We start from the raw sequence: 21,001 nt of genomic DNA on the forward strand, positions 1-21,001 counted from the left end.
GACAGAGCGACCTCATTTAAACGCAATTGAGTTGTGGGGCACGTCCGGCATCTCTCTTTCTCTTTCTTTCTCTCTCTTTCTCTCGGAACATCTTTTTTGTCCTCGCCAATTGGAATGCGCGACCGAAACTCTTTCTTTTAAATGGCATTTCTTTTTTTGTCACTTCTTCAAAATACGAATACGACAGCAGTCAGACATGAAATGGTAAGAAGAAGAAACAAGCGTGCGTGTGCGCGTGTCTGTGATGCTTTCAGGGATGCTGCGGCATGCGTGTGTCTGAATACCTCTCCTAAGAAGCTTTTTATGATGCAGGGTGATTCTGATGCTGCATTCACGGGTTTCTTTTTGTGTGGGAGAGCGGGGAAGGTCTTATTTTCACTTCCATTCGACGTCATTTTCACCTTTCTCTGAGTTTTGTCAAGGTCATGCTTCAAATGCTTCTAGCGTAGTTTCAGACGGTGATGCCTTCAAGGGCAAGTGTGTAAACTGTGAATCACAGGTGTCAAACGGGCGGCCCACGGCCCGCGAGACAAGGCTGAGGGAAGCGCAAGAGAAAAATGAGCTGCAGGTTGAAATATGTCCACTTGATTTTGCCAAAGCCGGGCGCCTCTCACAAAGGCTGTACTTGTATTTCTTTCTTTCTCTCTCTCTCGTTCACTCTAACTCTCGTCCTCCCTTTTTCTCTCATCTTATATATCTCTCTTTCTTTCACTCGCTCTGTCTCTCTTTTTCTTTCTTTGTTCCTCTTCTTCTCTTTCTCTATCTTTGTCGTTTTACTTTCTTTGGTTCTCCCTTCCTTTGTTTCCTTTTCTCTGTCTTTTCTGTCTCTCTCTCTTGCATCAACCTCCTCTTTCTCCCCTTCTCTCTTTCCCTCTTTCCCTCTTTGTATTTCTGTTTGGATTTCTTTTTCTCTCTCTTTCTTTCCCCCTCTTTCACTATTTCTCTTTTAATCCCTTTTGTTTAACATTCTCTGTCTCTCGTTCTCCTTTATCTCTCTCTCTTTTTCTCCCCTTCTCTCTTTCTTTGTCCCACCCTCTCTCTGGTTCTCTCCCTCTCTTTCTCTGAATTCTCTCTCTCTCTCTTTTTCTTTCTCCTCAATCTACTAGTCTTTCTTTGTCTTTTTCTTTCTTTTGTTGTTTCTTTTTTCTTTCTTTCTTCCTTTCTTTCATTCTTGCCATCTTTTCTTTTCATTCATCCTTTTTTCTTTCTTTCTTTCTTTCTTTCTTTATTTCTTTCTCTCTCTCTCTCTCTCTCTCTCTTTCACTCGCTCTGTCTCTCTTTTTCTTTCTTTGTTCCTCTTCTTCTCTTTCTCTATCTGTGTCTTTTTACCTTCTTTGGTTCTCCCTTCCTTTTTTTCCTTTTCTCTGTCTTTTCTGTCTCTCTCTCTTGCATCAACCTCCCCTTCTCTAGTTCTCTAGTTCTCTCTTTGTATTTCTGTTTGGATTTCCTTTTCTCTCTCTTTCTTTCACCCTTTTTCACTATTTCTCTTTTTATCTCTTTTGTTTAACATTCTCTGTCTCTCGCTCTCCTTTATCTCTCTCTCTTTTTCTCCCTTTCTCTCTTTCTTTGTCCCACCCTCTTTCTTGTTCTCTCCCTCTCTTTCTCTTATTTCTCTCTCTCTTTTTCTTTCTCCTCAGTCTACTAGTCATTCTTTCTCTTTTTCTTTCTTTTGTTGTTTCTTTTTTCTTTCTTTCTTTCTTTCTTGCCATCTTTTCTTTTCATTCATCCTTTTTATTTCTTTCTTTCTTTATTTATTTCTTTCTCTCTCTCTCTCTCTCTTTCACTCTAACTCTCGTCCTCCCCTTTTCTCTCATCTTCTGTCTCTCTCTCTCTTTCACTCGGTCTGTCTCTCTTTTTCTTTCTTTGTTCCTCTTCTTCTCTTTCTCTATCTGTGTCTTTTTACCTTCTTTGGTTCTCCCTTCCTTTTTTTCCTTTTCTCTGTCTTTTCTGTCTCTCTCTCTTGCATCAACCTCCCCTTCTCTAGTTCTCTAGTTCTCTCTTTGTATTTCTGTTTGGATTTCTTTTTCTCTCTCTTTCTTTCACCCTCTTTCACTATTACTCTTTTTATCTCTTTTGTTTAACATTCTCTGTCTCTCGCTCTCCTTTATCTCTCTCTCTTTTTCTCCCTTTCTCTCTTTCTTTGTCCCACCCTCTTTCTTGTTCTCCCCCTCTCTTTCTCTGATTTCTCTCTCTCTTTATCTTTCTCCTCAGTCTACTAGTCTTTCTTTCTCTTTTTCTTTCTTTCGTTGTTTCTTTTTTCTTTCTTTTTTTCTTTCTTTGTTTCTGTCTGTCTTTCTTTCTTTCTTTCTTTCTCTTTTTAAAGGGGTAGTAAGAAGCAAATGCTCAAGGTTGGGTAGGGTTACTTTAACTGGATTACTTTCAATTACTTTTGGATTGCTCCAATACCAAATATGCTAATAAAAGACAAAATAAACTAATTATGAATAAAATGATGACTCACAACAGGTGGTAAGCTTTCTCTTCTGGCTTTGATCTTTTTGATCTCCGGCAAAACTAACATAAATTGCGACAAACAGACAAACGAAAATAAATCCAAACAGCTTGCCAACATCATTTTTGCCGTTCAGTATATAGTTACTCCCCAAGCCTGCACAAAATGGAGTCATTTTATCCATATTTAGTTACTTTTGTCTTTTATTAGCATATTTAGTATTGGAGTAATCCAAAAGTAATTGAAAGTAATCCAGTTAAAGTAACCCTACCCAACCCTGTAAACAGTACATTCAAACTGTGCTAGGAAGCAAAATACCAATAAAAAATCTAATGGAAAAACAGTCAAATAAAACATGCCAGGGGGAAATAGGAGGTTACATAAAAATGCCAAAACGTTTGTAAATGTTATTTGTTGAAATGGCTTTCTGGTTCTGGGAAACGAAAGACTTTCGCTACGATGATGACGATAAGATTGACAATAAAGGGTTCCTTACGCTTGTCTCACTTTGTTTTTGAGAATCTGAGGTGAGCCGCCATCTTGGCTCCACCGGCGACTCCAAGGAAACAAAATGGCGACCTCCAAATGTGTGTTTGCCGTTTTTCTTCTCCAGATTTGGGTAAGAAAAATATATTTTCTTGTCTTTGTGTGGGGTTTTTTAAAGTTTACAAATAAACGATAAACAGTAGACACCCTGGATGTGGCGACCCTGCCTTATTTTTTTATTTTTTTTATTTTTTGGAACAGTTAAAAAAGGGGTAAACAATTTAAACAAATGACAAAAAACTAAAATGTATTTAGAAAACAAATGACAAAATTAAAATTTCTGAAAATATTCTGAAAAACGATTTCTATAATATTTTTTAATATAAAAATATGTCTATTTTAAACCGCAAAAAAAAGTTTTGTTTAAAAAAAAATTAAAAATAAACTGAAATTGGAGCTTTTGGGGGGGGGAAATCAATTTTAAAAATCTCAAAAGACCGAAAAAAATAGTTTAGATAGAAACAGAAAAAATATTCACAAAAACAAAAATGCATTCCAAAAAAAGGAAAAAAATAGTTTACAAGAAATAACAGAAAAACATATTTATACTTCAAAATACAGAAAAAGTTCAATATAAAAAACAGAAAATTGAGATTTTTGGGGAAAAATCCATTTTTAAAAGATTTAAAACAAACAAAAGAATATTAAAAAAAGAAAAAAATAACAGAAACCAAAAGAGTCAAAAATGCTGAATTTAGTTTATTTTTATTTTTATTTTTTTTAATACAGAATGAAATCAGGAGAAAAAAAATTCCCAAAACAAAAACATATTTGAAAAATAACTGACAAAGGTAGTTAACAGAGAAAAATATTCCCGAAAAATAATTAGGAACATAATCTCATCTCATCTCATTAGCCGTACCGCTTATCCTCATTAGGGTCGCGGGGGGGCTGGAGCCCATCCCAGCCATCTCCGGGCAGTGGGCAGGGGACACCCTGAACTGGTTGCCAGCCAATCACAGGGCACACAGGGACAGACAACTCATTCGCTCATTCACACCTAGGGACAATTTGGACCGGCCAATTCACCTGAAATGCATGTTTTTAGAATGTGGGAGGAGACCGGAGTGCCCGGAGGAAACCCACGCAAGCACGGGGAGAACATACAAACTCCGCACAGCAAGTCTGGAGCTGGATTTGAACCCACGACAGGTTCCCATGACATGAACTGTGCCGCACAAGCGCTAACCACTGCGCCGCCGTGCTGCCTAGGAACATAATAAATATTTAAAAAAAACGAAAAAGATTCTTTCAAAACGAAAATGAAAATATTTTGAAAAACATAAAATTAAATATTTTCCTCCGTCAATGCATTTTTTTCTCTCCCTTTGTTCAGTTCAGAATCCCGTGTACTAAAGTTGAATTGGGTTAGCTACCTGTCCCAAGTTATCCTGGAGGGAGAAGCAAAAACATAATAACCATGGAAACAAAGATATTCCCCAAAATGAATACAATACTTCACTTTGTAATTGCATCCTGAATATATATATATCCAAGGGGTCTACTGTAGTTTGAGTTTCATCAAACGAAAATAAAGTGTTTTTTTTTTCCAAATGAAAAAAATTATTATATTTTTTAGGTCTCTTGCCAGCAAATGCACTCCAATTGTGTCATCAAGAGGGAGGAGGAAAAATGTTTGGAAATGATGACCTTGGAGGAAGTCGATCTCCAGTTGGACATGGGTACCGTATTTTCCGCACTATAAGGCGCACCGGGTTATAGGTAGCATCCCGAAAAAATAGTTTTTGGTCCTATTTTTGACATACATAAGACGCACCGGATTATAAGGCGCTACAATGGGAACGTGGACAAAACAGTCAGATAGTTCAGTCCAACTTATTACCCCCTTAACATTCCCAAAGCTTGCAAAGAAGCAAATACGTGTCGAGAACACGTGCGGATGCGGTGTCCGTACGATGTCACTCAAATGCATCGTTCCATCATTCGGAAGGTTAAAGTCTTGGGATTCAAGAAATGCCAACCATTCCTTAGTTTCTATTTTCTTTTTCGCTCGCAACTTTACTGTGCATATGACAAAAAACACTTGGAATTGAGTTTAATTTAAAAATAAACACTCGATTCCATCCATTATCTGCACCGCTTATCACAGAAACATCGAGTTCAGTCTGAAACAAGATACAGGGACAATATAAAACCCGGAGTAGCTCACCGAAGTCGTTGTGTTCATAATAATGTGCAGCCAATGTCCTCTTATATCCGTGAGGGTAGTAAATCCAGGAGAGTCAAATATTTACAAACACAGAATAGAAAAAAATGCTTTCTCTATGCTCTGTGCTATACACATTCATCTTTTTCGGCCAATTGCAGGCTTTGTTTTGCCGCTTCAACCTATGCCAGCCTGTAAATGATAAAAAGGATCCGCCCCTTGACCTCCGAATAACTTTAGCCAATAGTGATCGATTCAAATGATGATTGACACATTGGTTAGCCAATGAAACGCCGGTAAATAAATCCCAGCATACACCGCGTACTACTTGGCGTTCGGGGGAAAATCTAGTCGGCGGCTGCAAGTTAGTTGGAAATCTTTGCAATTTTAAAATTGATCCATAAATAAGGCGCATGGTCAGCTTTTGAAAAAAATAAAGGCTTTTAGGTGCGCCTTATAGTGCGGAAAATACGGTAAATATCCCCGATTTTTCCTTTTCCGTTTTTTGGATGCTTGATGGGCGTGGTGCCTTCAGGGTGCCCGTGGATGTGGGACAACCTGACGTGCTGGCATTCTGCCAGCGTCGGGGAAGTGATTGAGGTCAACTGTCCTGAGCTCTTTTCTCACTTTGGAGGACAAGAAGACTTTGGTGAGGATATTTTCTCAGAAATAATATTTTTTGTTGGTTATGTTGAGTGTTTGAATCCGAGAACTTGAGTTAAGAGGTGTCTACATGTTTTCCTCTAAGGCAGGAGTCCCCAAACTTTTTCCTGTGAGGGCCACATAACTTTTCCCTTCTCTGATGAGGGGCCGGGGTCAGTTTGTAACAGAAAAAGTGTGATGATTGCAGGAGGGCCTAAATGTAAAAATTTATTGTACATCTCACCTGCAAAATAGATGGTAAATGTCAGTCTCACACGACACCATTTACTTGTTGACATTAAGAGTGATTTATTGAACAAGTCTCATTAAATCACGTGAGGTCCCGTGAGACTTGCCCCAAACACCCTTCTCTGACCTGTGAGACTATGTCATCTAGTGGTGATAAACTGGTACTTCACTTTTTCTGCTTTATTGTTATTGTATAGTGACTTGTTTACCTGACTGCCCATTTTGCACATCTGGTTAGCTGCTCCTCTTGCACTCTTTGCACTACTGTATAATACTATACATAGCTATAATTATTTAGTATATTATTAGTACGTAAATTCCGGACGATAGAGCGCACCTGATTATAAGCCGCACCCACCACATTTTAAGAGGTAAACCGATTTTGTACATACACAAGCCGCACCTGTATATAAGCCGCATGCGGCAACATGTAACACAAACACAAAATTAACCCAAATCCTACTTTGAGTCCCGCGATTTTAACTGAACATAAAGTACACGGTTCGACACCCACAGCCTGAAAAATAATGGAAAATGATACCGGTAGTTAAGATTTGATGCAGACCTGCAGAGTCCGGGTCCCGTTAAAAGTAATCCAAGGAAAAAAAGTGTATATTTCCAAAGGTAAGGGTGGAAAAAATATATATCCACTATCTGCCGTGTCCACAAACACTCACCTTTACCGGTCCCCACTTCCCGTCATCCCCCGCGTCTGTTACACCCCTTCTTTTAATTGGTCAGTGCAAGACTTTTCAGAATAAGTGTCCAAAATAAATACAAATAAATACATTACAAAAATATACAGTTGCAAATACATATTATACACGGTTACACATATTTACAAAGAAAGACGGTACACCGAGAGAGTTTTCAAAGCTTTAATAATAATATTACTTCCTGAGCTACTGCCGCCCATTGGGGCATTAGAAGAGAAAATGTATAATATATATAAATTTATATGATTTATATATGAAAAAAAAATATGTATATATATATATATATATACCTAAATTATATATTGATTTATTATCTACTATGAAACCAGCTCGGTGGCCTTGGGGGTAGGGCGCCCACCCAAGACTGGGAGGTGAACTGTAGTTTTAGCACCCCAGTTTTCAAAAAAATGAATATTTTTTTTAAATCGTTCCAGAAAGCCGTCCAATATTTTTAATAAAATGTTCATGTTTTTTGTTTCAGAGGTTGGGACGGTTCGCCGGAACTGCACCGAACTGGGTTGGTCCGAGACCTTTCCTCACTATGTTGACGCTTGCCTGTCCGAGGACGGGAATGGGACCCATCCGGTACCGTTCCGACCAGTTTTCCAGTATTGTTTTTGCTCCATTTCAAAGTATTTTTTAATAATTTTGTGCTTAGGACTCGTACTTCGTGTCGGTGAAGGCGCTGTACACGGTGGGCTACAGCACGTCCCTGGTGTCCCTGGCCACGGCCATGCTCATCCTGTGCCGATTCAGGTATGAAAAACCGAGACCGCCGCTGAGACTTTTTTACCGGTTCTGCGTCCCCTAGGAAACTGCACTGCACTCGTAACTTCATCCACATGAACCTTTTTGTGTCCTTCATCCTCCGAGCCGTCTCCGTCTTCGTAAAGGACGGCGTCCTATACGCCGAGGAGGACTCCGATCACTGCTTCCTTTACACGGTAAGTGTCCTCACCGAGCTCCGTTCAAATGTCTCTCACTACCCCTGAAGTGGTATCTCTTCATCCATTATCTGCACCGCTTATCCTCAGTAGGGTCGCGGGGGTGCTGGAGCCCATTCCAGCTATCTTCGGGCAGTGAGCAGGGGACACCTTGAACTGGTTGCCAGCCAATCACAGGGCACACAGGGACAGACAACTCACTCACTCATTCACACCTAGGGCCAATTTGGACCGGCTAATTCACCTGACAGGCATGTTTTTGGAATGTGGGAGGAAACCGGAGTGCCCGGAGGAAACCCACGCAAGCACGGGGAGAACATGCAAACTCCACACAGGAGGTTCGCTCTGACTGTGCTTATTATTAGAAAGTACCGTATTTCCGCACTATAGGGCGCACCGGGTTATAGGGCGCACCCCCAAAAAATAGTTTTTGGTCCTATATCTTCCATAGATAAGGCGCACCGGATTATAAGGCGCTACAATGGGAACGTGGACAAAACAGTCAGATGATTCAGTCCAACTGATTACCCCCTTAACATTCCCAAAGCTTGCAAAGAAGCAAATACGTGTCATAGACACGTGCGGATGCGGTGTCCGTACGATGTCACTCAAATGCATCGTTTCAAATATCATTAGGTTAAAGTCTTGGGATTCAAGAAATGCCAACCATTCCTTAGTTTCTATTTTCTTTTTCGCTCGCAACTTTACTGTGCATATGACAATAAACACTTGGAATTGAGTTGAATTCACTCAACTCATCACAGCAACATCAAGATCGTTCTATAAACAAGATACCGGGAAAATATAAAGCCGCATAGCCCACCTAAGTTCTCACGTTCAATAATGATACGCAATCATGGTCTTCTTACAACCGTAAGTGAAGTAAATCCAGGAGAGTAAAATGTTTACAAATACAGACTAATGAAACATGTTTCTTTATGGCGTAGTTTAGCAAGCTTGCTATTCAGTCATCTTTTTCGGCCAATTGCAGGGTTTGTTTTGGCCCTCTAGCCAATCCGAGGCTCCGAATAACTTCAGCCAATAGCAATCGATTTAACGGATGATTGACACATCTTTTTCGGCCAATTGCAGGGTTTGTTTTGGCGCTCTAGCCAATCCCAGGCTCCGAATAACTTTAGCCAATAGTGATCGATTCAAATGATGATTGACACATTGGTTAGCCAATGAGAAGCCGGTATATAAATCCCAGCATACACCGCGGACTACTCCACGTTCGGGGTAAAATCGAGTCGGCGGCTGTTGCGTAAGTTGCGAGACCTTGCGATTTAATATTGAGCCATATATAAGGCGCACTGTATTATAAGGCGCATGGTCAGCTTTTGAAAAAAATTAAGACTTTTAGGTGCGCCTTATAGTGCGGAAAATACGGTAACTTTTTTCCCAAAAAAGTTAAATATAAATATTTGCATTGGTTATAGGGTCAAATTTGACTCGTACAGATTTGTGAGAAAGTGGTCGCCATGTGTTCCCCAGAAAATAACTTTATTAGGTCGATAAATATTTAGGCTAGGTGGCTGGTGGGCTAATTTTACTAAATCAATTCAAAGAGTTTAACATTATCACGAACAATTCACACATGATGTTGTCAGCAAGAAATACATGATTCCCATTGAATGTCTTCTTTTAATGGTACTGAAGAAATTGGAAAATTGGCTTTGAAAGCCCTTTAAACGTGCTTGAATTTGGCTATGAAAAAGTGTACAAACCGTTAGTGAACCCTAAAAATCTCTAAAACACATTTTCCTGATCATTAAAAACACATTCAAATATTAATTAAACATGAAAAATACAGGGCAGCATGGCGGATATATATATCATATGTCATGAGCCTGAACCTCCTGTGTGGAGTTTGCATGTTCTCCCCGTGCTTGCGTGGGTTTCCTCCGGGCAACTCCGGTTTCCTCCAACATTCCAAAGACATGCATGTTAGGTTAATTGACCGGTCCAAATTGTCCCTAGGCAATGTTCCCTCTAAGCTGCGCTCGTGCGCAATTGCGCACTACCCAGAGCTTTTCCACGCAGATGAAAATCTAGCAAGCTCACAAAAATCAGGGCTCAAAATTGCTAATTAAGAAGCGAATTAAGTCAAAGTTACAGTGCATGAAGGTAAAAATACAAGGGTACCTTTGACGTTGTGTTCTAAATGCGGTATTTTGAAGTCAAGGTGGAAGTAGAACGAAGTTGAGTAAAGTCAGCAGAGTTTTAGGAGAACCGGCTTCTTTGGCTCGGCTCACTAAAAGGAACCGGCTCTTTCGGGTCCTAAACGGCTCTTCAGGTTGTTTTTGCTTCTTTCATCCCTATATGACCAAATATGATGTAAAATTATGCACAAAATGACTTAAAGGAAGGGGGAATAGAACAAAAAGAAAAAAATACCAAAACGAAAAAGTAGTGAAAAGCTGAGAAAAAAAAGAAACAAAAGGAAGAGAAAAAGGAGGAAAAATTCAGAAAAAAGCCAGAAATAAACAAAAAGTAAATAGAGAACAAAAAGAAAAAAGTAACAGCTAGGAAAAAAATAAAGACAATGAGATTTTTTTAAAGGAATTTTAAAAAATAGAAGAAAAAAAAACAGGGAAAAAGAAGAAAAAGTTTGTGTTGCATTCAAATCATTTCTAATTATACCAAGTCAATCTTGTTGCCAACATTGTACTTCCACTAAAAAATGTGATTAAATACAGTTCTGTATCGTACTACTAGTGACTTTGTTGCCACACTTGGGATTGCTGTTGCTCACTGTTGTTTCAAGCGTTGCTCACCAACATTGTGTGAACGCTCAGACCCGTGGAAAATTACAGGGGACATTGTCCCTAGGTGTGAATGAGCGAGTGACTTGTCTGTCTCTGTGTGCCCTGCGACTGGCTGGCAACCGGTTCAGGGTGTCCCCTGCCCAAGATAGCTGGGATGGGCTCCAGCACCCCCGCGACCCTATTGAGGATAATAGATAGATGGATGGATGAAAAAGACAGATCAATAAGATGATATTAACCGATATTATGAGTGAGTCGCTATAACGGAGGTGTGTGCGCGGTGCCGGAAGTGTAATCGCACTTACTTAATACTTAAAAAGCGCTTTACAGTGTGCTTCACATTTCCCAATAGCGGTCGTGCAGCTAACCTGCTTATTGGGGGTATTAGGGGTTCAGTGTCTTACCCACGGACACTTCGACATGTAACACGGAGGAGCCGGGATTCGAACTGCGATCTCTTGATCCCAAGACGAGCGCTCTACCTCCTGAGTCACTGCCGCCCCCAAAAAAAGCTTTCAGTTTTTATTCATCACTGTATTTTGCCCTTTAAGCTGCACTCACAACGTTTTCACATTCTAAAACTATTAAAAAGAAACATTTATCTACAGAGATTTGTCCATGCCTCCCTTCAAACTGTTACGGAAATGCGTAACGAATTCTATTCTATTAAAAAGAGTTGAAGCGTGACCGGTAAGCGGTCTCTCGTCGTAGCCTCTGGTAAAGCTCGTCATTTGGATTTTCCATCGTTGGAGAGCAAGATTTTGGTCCCAAATCAATCTCCTAAACATGGCAGCGTCCGCGGCACAGTTGTGAGGTCATGGGTTCAAATCCAGCTACCATGGGCGGCAGTGGCTCAGGAGGTAGAGCTCGTCTTGGGATCAAGAGATCCCAGTTCGAATCCCGGCTCCTCCGTGTTACATGTCAAAGTGTCCTTGGGTAAGACACTGAACCCCTAATGCCCCCAATAAGCAGGTTAACGCCTTACATGGCTACACGGCCACTATTGGGAAATGTGAAGCACACTGTAAAGCGCTTTGGGAAGTCTTTGACTTGAAAAGCGCTATAGAAATGCAGATCATTTCATTTCATTTTACCAGCCTTCTTGTGTGGAGTTTGCATGTTCTCCCTGTGCTTGTGCGGATTTCCTCCCGGCACTCTGGTTTGCTCCCACATTCCAAAAAACATGCATTCCAGATAAATAGGCTGGTCCAAGTTGTCCTTAGGTGTGAATGAGCGAGTCAATGGTTGATTGAATCCGGCCCGCGAGACAACACTCAGAGAAGCACAAGAGAAAAACAAGCTGCAGGTTGAAATATGTCAACTTGGTGTTGGCAAAGTCAGGTGCCTCCCACAAGGACACTGTACTTGTATTTATCTCTCTCTCTCTCTCTCTCTCTCTCTCTCTCTCTCTCTCTCTCTTCTCTCTCTCTCTCTCTCTCTCTCTCTTCCACCTCTTTTATCCCACTCTGTCTCAGCCTCTTTCACTCTCTGTGTCTCTCTTTTTCTCTTTCTTTGTTGCTCTTTGTCTCTTTCTCTCTCTGTGTCTTTTAGCCTCTTTTGCTCTAACTTCCTTTTTTCCTTTTCTCTTTTCTCTTTCTTTCTTCATACCTTTCACGCTTTCTTTTCTCTTTTCTCTCCTTCTGTCTTTCTATTTCTCTTTGGATTTCTTTCTTCCTCTCCATTTCTTTTCCCCCTCTCTAACGACTTTTTATCTTCTGTTTCTCACGCTCTCTCCCTCTCTCCTTTTCCTCCCTCTCTCTCTTATTTCTTCATCTCTTTTTCTTTCTCTTTAATCTACTAGTCTGGCCCCCAACAGAATGTTTGTTGTGTGGCCCCCGAGTTAAAATGAGTTTGACACCCCTGCCTTAGGGTGTCCCCTGCCTACTGTCCGAGGAAAGCTGGGATGAGCTCCGGCACCCCCGCGGCCCTACTGAGGATAAGCGGTGCAGATAATAAATGGATAGATAAATCTCATATATGACTGTATTTTGTTTTTGTGGCAGTTGGAGTGCCGAGCCGTGCTGGTCTTCTTCCACTACTGTGTCCTATCCAATTACTTGTGGCTTTTCGTGGAGGGGCTTTATCTCTTCACGCTATTGGTGGAGACCTTCTTCCCTGAGAAGAGATATTTCTACTGGTACATCGCCATTGGTTGGGGTGAGCCCGTCTCCGGATTTCGGCCTCGTCCTACAATTTGATAAAAACTCATAATGAAAGACAAAAGATGTCCATTTTAACTGTGATCCGTGGCTATTTATTGTTATTGTTATTGTTATTGTTGATCGTTGTTCTTGCTGCATTGATCTGTGGTCTGTGCAGCCCTTTGAGATTCCTTGCGATTAAGGGGTATACAAATAAACACAATTCAGACATACCCGCACAACTCATAGTTAGGGCAGACAAGTGGGAGCTTTGATGCTGGAGGCATCTGGATCAAGCTCCCATGTCTTGTCTTTTTATAGCACAGATAAGGACACTTAGCTATGGGCGGTCCCCTCTAGCAGTAGGTCCAAAGATACTTTGTATGATGGACAGCACACACCACAAGACAGTCAGTTGTCACCATGAGCACCAATGAGAATTATTGTTATTGTAATAGGTACTCTTATTGTATTGTCAAGTCAAGTCATGTTTATTGGTATAGCCCTTAATCACAAAGAGTCTCAAAGGGCTGCACAGCTCAAAGACTATTGCAAACTACAGGCTATTATGACACCATCCCCTCATCTAAAACCTGCCGTAAATTCCGGACTATAGAGCTCACCTGATTATAAGCCGCACCCACCACATTTTAAGAGGAAAACCGATTTTGATACACAAGCCGCACCTGTATATAAGCCGCATGCGCCCACATGTAAACATGTAACACAAACACAAAATTAACCCAAACCCGGCTTTAAGTCCCGCGATTGAAACTAAATGTCCTTCATTAAAGTCCACAGTCTAAAAAATCACAGCTGGCAAAATGAAAGGAAAATGATACCGGTACTTAAGGTTTGATGCAGACCTGCAGAGTCCGGGTCCCGTTGAAAGTAATCCAAGGAAAAAAAGTGTATATTTCCAAAGGTAAGGGTGGGAAAAATATATCAGATGAACACATTTACTCACGCAACTCCTTTTTCTTCAACCAACTTTTTACCCCACTTCTTTCCTTGTCTGTCCCTCACCTTTAGCGGTCCCCACTTAAACTCGGCACCCCGCGTTTGTTCCGCCCCTCCTTTTTTGTTCACCCGTATCAGAATAAGTGTCTAAAATAAATACAAATAAATACATTACAAAAATATACAGTTGCAAATACATATTATACATGGGTCACACGTATTTACAAAGAAAGACGGTACACCGAGAGAGTTTTCAAAGCTTTAATAATAATAATATAGCTTTGACAGGGCAGTTAATGGTAGCAACACTCGAGCGCCGCTAGCGGCCGTTAGAAAAATTACATAAATTAGCCGCATCACTGAATAAGCCGCAGGGTTGAAACTTAGGGAAAAAAGTAGCGGCTTATAGTCCGGAATTTACGGCATGAGGGCAAATAATACACAAATTGTCAACATAAAATACAGGTTATTCATATGCTATAGAATAGAAGTGTGTTTTAAGTTTAGATTTAAACATTTCCACTGAGGTTGCAGATCAAATCTCAGGGGGAAGAGCATTCCACAGCACCGGGGCCCGAATGGGGAACGCTCTCGAACCTGTGGATCTCTTCTTGGCTCTTGGGATCACTAGTAGACCAGCGTTTTCAGAACGAAGTCTCCAGATCAGAACATAGGGGAAAATTAAATCTGAAAGATATGAGGGAGCAAGTCCATGCATGATTTTGTATAATACGAACAGAACCTTAAAATCACATCTTAAGCTAACAGGGAGCCAATGCAGGTTAGCTAAAATCGGGGTAATGTGATCAAACCTTCTTGTCCCATTATGATTTTGTCAGCATAGGTTACTAAGTCAGACAACAGTTCACAGAATTCATCTAAGAAAACCGAGTACAGTCCTGATTTTTGCCGTTATTTCCTATCAAAATGAACTGCAATCATGCGGCCGCGGTCCATTATCCCTATTGCATATTGCTGTGAGCGGGGACCATCCAGATGCACTTTTGTGGGGCCTAGCAACTCTTTTTTGCCGTACTGTCCACCCAAAATGAACTGCAGTTGTGCGGCTGTGATCTATTACCCCTGAGGGCATTTTTGTCGGGAAGCGTGCCATTCTGGCCCGCCTCAAATGAAATGCACCTCTTGGCCGCAATCAATTATCCCTGGTCAAATATTGTTGCAAGCGGAGGCCGTCACATTGTATTTTTGGCCCTTTTTTGCCAATCCGTCCACTCAAAGGCGGACTGCACTCATTTGGTCACAAGCCCATTATCCTCTATCGTATATTGCGGCGAGCGGGGACCAGCAGAGTAAACTTTTGTCGGGCCTTCTTGCTCTTTTTTCCCTCGTAAAATGAATTTCACTTTATTTGGCAGTTTTCCCCTGTTCCATACCTGTCAACCTCCCGGGCTCCATGCCCTTACAAACTGTCGTATTTTCCCTTACAAAATAGAAAATAATCTTACACCATATTTTTTTTTCAAACCTGTTTATTTATGTCGTTTAACAAGTTATATTGTACATGTGTTTCGTTATATCATCTCATCTCATCTCATTAGCTGTACTGCTTATCCTTATTAGGGTCGCGGGGGGGGGCTGGAGCCCATCCCAGCCATCTCCGGGCAGTGGGCAGGGGACACCCTCAACTGGTTGCCAGCCAGTCGCAGGGCAGACAGAGACAGCCAACTCACTCGCTCATTCATACAATACCGGGACGGAAAAACGGGTCCATAGCCGGGACAGGAGAGAAAAAACGTGGTCGGGATCGGAAACGAGTTGTAAGCCAGAACGGGAGAGTAGACGTAGTCGGGGACAAAAAGAAGTCGTAAGCCGGGACACCCTGAACTGGTTGCCAGCCAATCGCAGGGCACACGGGGACAGACAACTCACTCGCTCAGTCACACCTAGGGACAATTTGGACCGGGCAATTCACCTGAAATGCATGTCTTTGGAATGTGGGAGGAAACCGGAGTGCCCGGAGGAAACCCACGCAAGCACGGGGAGAACATACAAACTCCGCACAGTAAGGCCGGTAGCTGGATTTGAACCCATTGTTATATCATGTATATTGTTAATTAATATTTTGTTGTGAGATACTGACTTGCTCGACGAGAATGAGGTTTATTATAAGAAAAGTTCAAGAATGAAGTCGCTTGGACGTTCACTGTAGAAGGAAAAAATTACATGCAAATATAACTAAGTAGAATAATACATTTTCTTATTCAAATTATGAATTCATTTTCAGCATTAAATTATTGTTGGTAATATACTGATTAAAGGGATAACCACAAACCTGTCTTTTTTCATTTTATCCTTTTATACTTCCTCTTTTTCTTAACTTCTTTATACAACATCATCATTCGTAATACAGTGGGACCTCGGTTATCGCGATTAATGGGGATCTAAACCGCCCGCGATAAGTGAAAATCTGCGAAGTAGCGACGCACCTTAAAAAATGCTTAAAACAAAACAAAAAAATTATTATTATTTTTTTTTAGCCCCGGTTAATGAGGACCAAGACCACCCGCGAAAAGTGAAAATCTGTGAAGTAGCGACGCCCCTTTTTAATTATTTTTAATAATTATTTATTTATTTATTTATTTATTTTTATTCAATTATTGCGAACGTGGAACCACGAAGTAGCGACTCCCTTTCAAAAATGCATTAAAAAAATATATTTTATTATTATATTTTTCTTATTATTTATTTATATTATTATTTATTTTTTTAGACCTGCGAAGCTCTGAACCCGCGAACGTGGAACCACGAAGTAGCGACGCCCCTTCAAAAATACTTTAAAAAAAAAGAAAAAAAATGTTTTTTTAATTTTTTAAATTATTTTATTTTATTATTATAATTTTTTAGGCCCGCGAAGCTCTGAATCCACGAACGTCGAAGCGCGAAGTAGCGAGGTCCCACCGTATAATGCATCAAAGCAAGTGAGCCGGTTGAGAGCCGGCTCTCTTTAATGAGTTGAGCCGAAAAAGCCGCTTCTCTAAAAAGAGACGGACTTCCTTTCACTACACAACGACCACATGAAATCCGATGTTTTTTAAGACCACACGTATTTCAAATTTACTCAATCAACCCCGCCTGTTGTTTTCAAGACAGAATGACTTGCGAACTGGTTTGACTTGATCGATTTGCCGTTTGGTGATAGTCGACGTATACCGGATGGTACCCATCAATGACAAATTTGCATTTTTCCGTACAGATTTTCTCGTACGTCGTACACGTCTTAAAATGCATAATAATCGTACTTTGTACGGCAAAACCGTACAGGTTGACAGGTATGCTGTTCATAAAGAATTTGCACATATTCTCACATCATCTCGCAGAAAATGATTACCGTATTTTCCGCACTGTAAGGCGCACCTAAAAGTCTTATTTTTTTTCAAAAGCTGACCATGCACCTTATAATACAGTGCGCCTTATATATGGCTCAATATTAAATTCGCAAGGTCTCGCAACTTACGCAACAGCCGCCGACTAGATCTCCCCCCGAAGGCCAAGTAGTCCGCGGTGTATGCTGGGATTTATATACCGGCGTTTCATTGGCTAACCAATGTGTCAATCATTATTTGAATCCATCGCTATTGGCTAAAGTTATTCGGAGCCTCGAATTGGCTAGAGGGCCAGAACAAACCCTGAAATTGGCCGAAAAAGATGTGTCAATCATCCGTTAAATCGATCGCTATTGGCTGAAGTTATTCGGAGCCTCGGATAGGCTAGAGGGCCAAAACAAACCCTTCAATTGGCCGAAAAAGATGACTGAATAGCAAGCTTGCTAAAGTACGCCATAAAGAAACATGTTTCATTAGTCTGTATTTGTAAACATTTTACTCTCCTGGATTTACTACACTCACGGTTGTAAGAAGACCATGATTGCGTATCATTATTGAACGTGAGAACTTAGGTGGGCTATGCGGCTTTATATTTTCCCGGTATCTTGTTTTAGAACGATCTTGATGTTGCTGTGATGAGTTGAGTGAATTCAACTCAATTCCAAATGTTTATTGTCATATGCACAGTAAAGTTGCGAGCGAAAAAGAAAATAGAAACTAAGGAATGGTTGGCATTTCTTGAATTCCAAGACTTTAACCTTCCGAATGATATTTGAAATGACGCATTTAAGTGACATCGTACGGACACCGCATCCGCACGTGTCTACGACACGTATTTGCTTCTTTGCAAGCTTTGGGAATGTTAAGGGGGTAATCAGTTGGACTGAATCATGTGACTGTTTTGTCGACATTCCCATTGTAGCGCCTTATAATCCGGTGCGCCTTATCTATGGAAGATATAGGACCAAAAACTATTTTTTGGGGGTGCGCCCTATAACCCGGTGCGCCCTATAGTGCGGAAAATACGGTATACCCTCCTGACTTGTTTTCTGTTTCTCGGAAGGTACCCCAAGCTTGTGCGTGAGCGTCTGGGTCGTGCTAAGGCTGCATTTGGACGACCTCGGGTAAGGTGGACCCGAACATGTTCCCTGGCCTGAAAGGGCCTCTGTTGACGTTGATTTTCTTGCAGATGTTGGGACATCAACGACAATGCCACTATCTGGTGGGTCATCAAGGGACCTGTGCTGGTGTCCATCATGGTGTGTTTTCCTTCGACTCTGATTGTTTTTTTTGGTCAAGACCACGTTGGTGATTTCATCTGGACGGTTATGTAATTTTTACGTTTTTTGAACAGTTAATATTCCAGATATGAAGATTGACTTACTTATCCACAGTCTTGGGGAGTAACTGAATACATGTAACGGCGTTACTTAATGAAGTTACCGTAAATTCCAGACTATAGAGCGCACCTGATTATAAGCCGCGCCCACCACATTTCGGGAGGAAAACCGATTTTGTACATACACAAGCCGCACCTGTATATTTGCCGCATGCGCCCACATTGAAAAAACGCAATACAAACACGAAACTAACCCATACCCGATAAAGTCCAAAAAACACAGCCGGCAAAATGAACGGAAAATGGTACCGGTTTATTTAATGCAGACCTGCAGAGTCCGGGTGCCCGTTGAAAGTAATCCAAGGAAAAAAGTGTATATTTCCAAAGGTAAGGGTGGGAAAAATATATATCCATTATTGTCAGCCGCGTCCACAAACACGTCTCACCTTTACTCCACTTCCCGTCAGCCCGCGTTTGCCCTGCCCCTTCTTTCTCATTTGCTCGTGCAAAACATATCAGAATAAGTTTCTAAAATAAATACATTACAAAAATATACAGGTGCAAATACATATTATGCATGGTTACACATATTTACAAAGAAAGACGGTACACCGAGAGAGTTTTCGAAGCTTCAAGTTTTCAAGCTTTCATCCCAAACCGTGCCTGTGAAGGGTAGCAAAACGCTACTAGGAACACGCTCACAACACAGTAAACAGCTCTGTTAAGAAAAAATACCGTACTTGTAGTAGGCACGGTAAACTGTCCTAATCTTCCTCCTTATAACTGACGTCATCAAAGTCGTCTTCCTTCAGTATGGGAAAGAGACTTTGTCATATAGACGTCGTCCCATGCTCCCTTAATCAAAAACACGCTAGCATCATGCTCTTAAAATAAAGTTTACGTGCGGTAGCTCTGTTTCCTTCTATATAAGACTGCTCGATTGCGTTTAGCTTGAAAGTTGCGTCATGTCCCTTTCTTTTTGCAATTTGCATGCTGAGGATATGTCTACGCTAATTTAATTTGTGCACAAGCTAAGAAGTTGCAGTCTAAATCTTACCTTTTGTACTCAAGCGCCGCTGGCGGCCGTTAGAAAAATGACATAAATTGGCCGCATCACTGAATAAGCCGCTGGGTTGAAAGTTTGGGAAAAAAGTAGCAGCTTATAGTCCAGAATTTACGGTATATTCTATTTTATACGCTGTTATATTCCTCGCACATTCTCAGCGCACAAGAAAATCTAGCCAGCTCACAAAAAAGAGGGCTCAAAATTACTAATTAAGAAGCGACTTAAGTCAAAGTTACAGTGCATGAAGGTAACAATAGACGGGTTCCCCTGACCTTGTGTCCTAAATGCGGTATTTTGAAGTCGAGTCGAAGGAGAACGAAGTTGAGTAAAGTTAGTAGAGTTTGTCGGGGAACCGGCTTCTTCGGCTCAGCTGACTTAAAGGAACCGGCTCTTTTGGGTCCTAAACGGCTCTTCGGGTTGTTTTTGCTTCTTTAATCCCAACATGACCAAATATCATGTAAAATTATGCACAAAATGACTTAAATGAAGGAGGGAACAGAACAACAAAGAAAAAAATAACAAAATAAAAAAGTAGTGATAAGCTGAGAACAAAAGAAACAAAAGGAAGAGAAAAAAGAAGGAAAAATTGCGAAAAAAGCCAGAAAAAAAGAAAAGAAAGAAATGTAGGAAAAAAGTAAATAGAGAACAAAGAGAAAAAAGTAACAGCTCAGAAAAAATAAACACAATGAGATTTTTTTTAAAGGAATTTTAAAAAAGTAGAAAAAAAAACACGGAAAAAGGAATAAAAAGTTTGTGTTGCATTCAGATAATTTCCAATTATATCAAGTGAATCTTGTTGCCGACATTGTACTTCCACTAAAAAATGTGATTAATTACAGTTCTGTATCTTACAACCGACACAATAAGCCCCCGAAATGTTAATATTATGCGACAAAATATATCAGGAAATAAAAAGAAATGGATATCTTGTGAAAGAATTGTAAGAACAAACGACGTTTGTAGGCCGTACACCTTTGCAACAGTACAAGAGTCAATTCATTCAAAAGGGAAAAATCATTTTGCATTGCCGGAAACTCAGCAAAATATAACTTGATGTCAAGTTTTGGACATGTTTGATAATGAATTATCTTGCCACACTTGGGATTATGGTTGCTCACTGTTGTTTCAAGCGCTGCTCACCGACTTTGTGTGAACGCTCAGACCCGTGGAAAATTACAGGGAACATTGATTATGAGTAATGTTGTTTTTGGTTAAAGCACTATTGTCCCATTTATTTTTGAACGCACAGACATTCTCGCGGGCCACATAAAATCATGTGATGGGCCACAACTGAGTTTGACATAAGTGCACTAGAGAGGCACAGAAAAATAAAGTTTTAACACGAGTGCAGGTCAAAGCACTTTTTTTTTGTTTGTATTTTATTTTTCCTTCAATATATCACTCATTTTGTTGATTTGACATGAGCTTTCAGTCTTGTGAAGCTGTTTATGTTTGCACGTACAGTGGAACCTCGGTTCTCGACCATAATCCGTTCCAGAACCCTGTTCGAAAACCTATTTGTTTGATCACCGAAATCATTTTTCCCATTAAAAATAACGTAAATCATTTTAATCCGTTCCAACACCCTGAATGTTTACCTTGAATGTTTAACGTAAGCATAAAGCTAACCCAGGCTAATCGTACGTTCGCGTTATCGTAATCTTCCG

The 21,001-nt window shown here is 40.6% G+C and overlaps 1 protein-coding gene across 3 annotated transcripts in view; it reads left to right on the plus strand.

The window, feature by feature from the left end:
- Window positions 1-21,001, plus strand: part of adcyap1r1b (ADCYAP receptor type Ib) — a 30,868-nt gene that overhangs the window by 24 nt on the left and 9,843 nt on the right. The window contains exons 1-10 of one of the 3 annotated variants that reach the window (XM_088349249.1): window positions 1-204; window positions 2,972-3,071; window positions 4,578-4,680; window positions 5,701-5,814; window positions 7,254-7,357; window positions 7,431-7,528; window positions 7,584-7,716; window positions 12,488-12,641; window positions 17,993-18,053; window positions 18,119-18,188. The exon at window positions 1-204 is cut by the window's left edge and continues 24 nt beyond it. In XM_088349249.1, the coding sequence (XP_088205375.1) occupies window positions 3,024-3,071; window positions 4,578-4,680; window positions 5,701-5,814; window positions 7,254-7,357; window positions 7,431-7,528; window positions 7,584-7,716; window positions 12,488-12,641; window positions 17,993-18,053; window positions 18,119-18,188 (885 nt within the window). In that variant the 5' untranslated portion in view covers window positions 1-204; window positions 2,972-3,023. The remainder of the gene's footprint in view (window positions 205-2,971; window positions 3,072-4,577; window positions 4,681-5,700; window positions 5,815-7,253; window positions 7,358-7,430; window positions 7,529-7,583; window positions 7,717-12,487; window positions 12,642-17,992; window positions 18,054-18,118; window positions 18,189-21,001) is intronic. The other 2 variants (XM_088349250.1, XM_088349251.1) reach the window with 2 other exon arrangements.

The sequence above is a fragment of the Urocampus carinirostris genome, chromosome 12 (genome assembly GCF_059441175.1).
Source record: "Urocampus carinirostris isolate Australia breed hairy pipefish chromosome 12, RoL_Ucar_1.0, whole genome shotgun sequence".
Lineage (NCBI taxonomy): Eukaryota > Metazoa > Chordata > Actinopteri > Syngnathiformes > Syngnathidae > Urocampus > Urocampus carinirostris.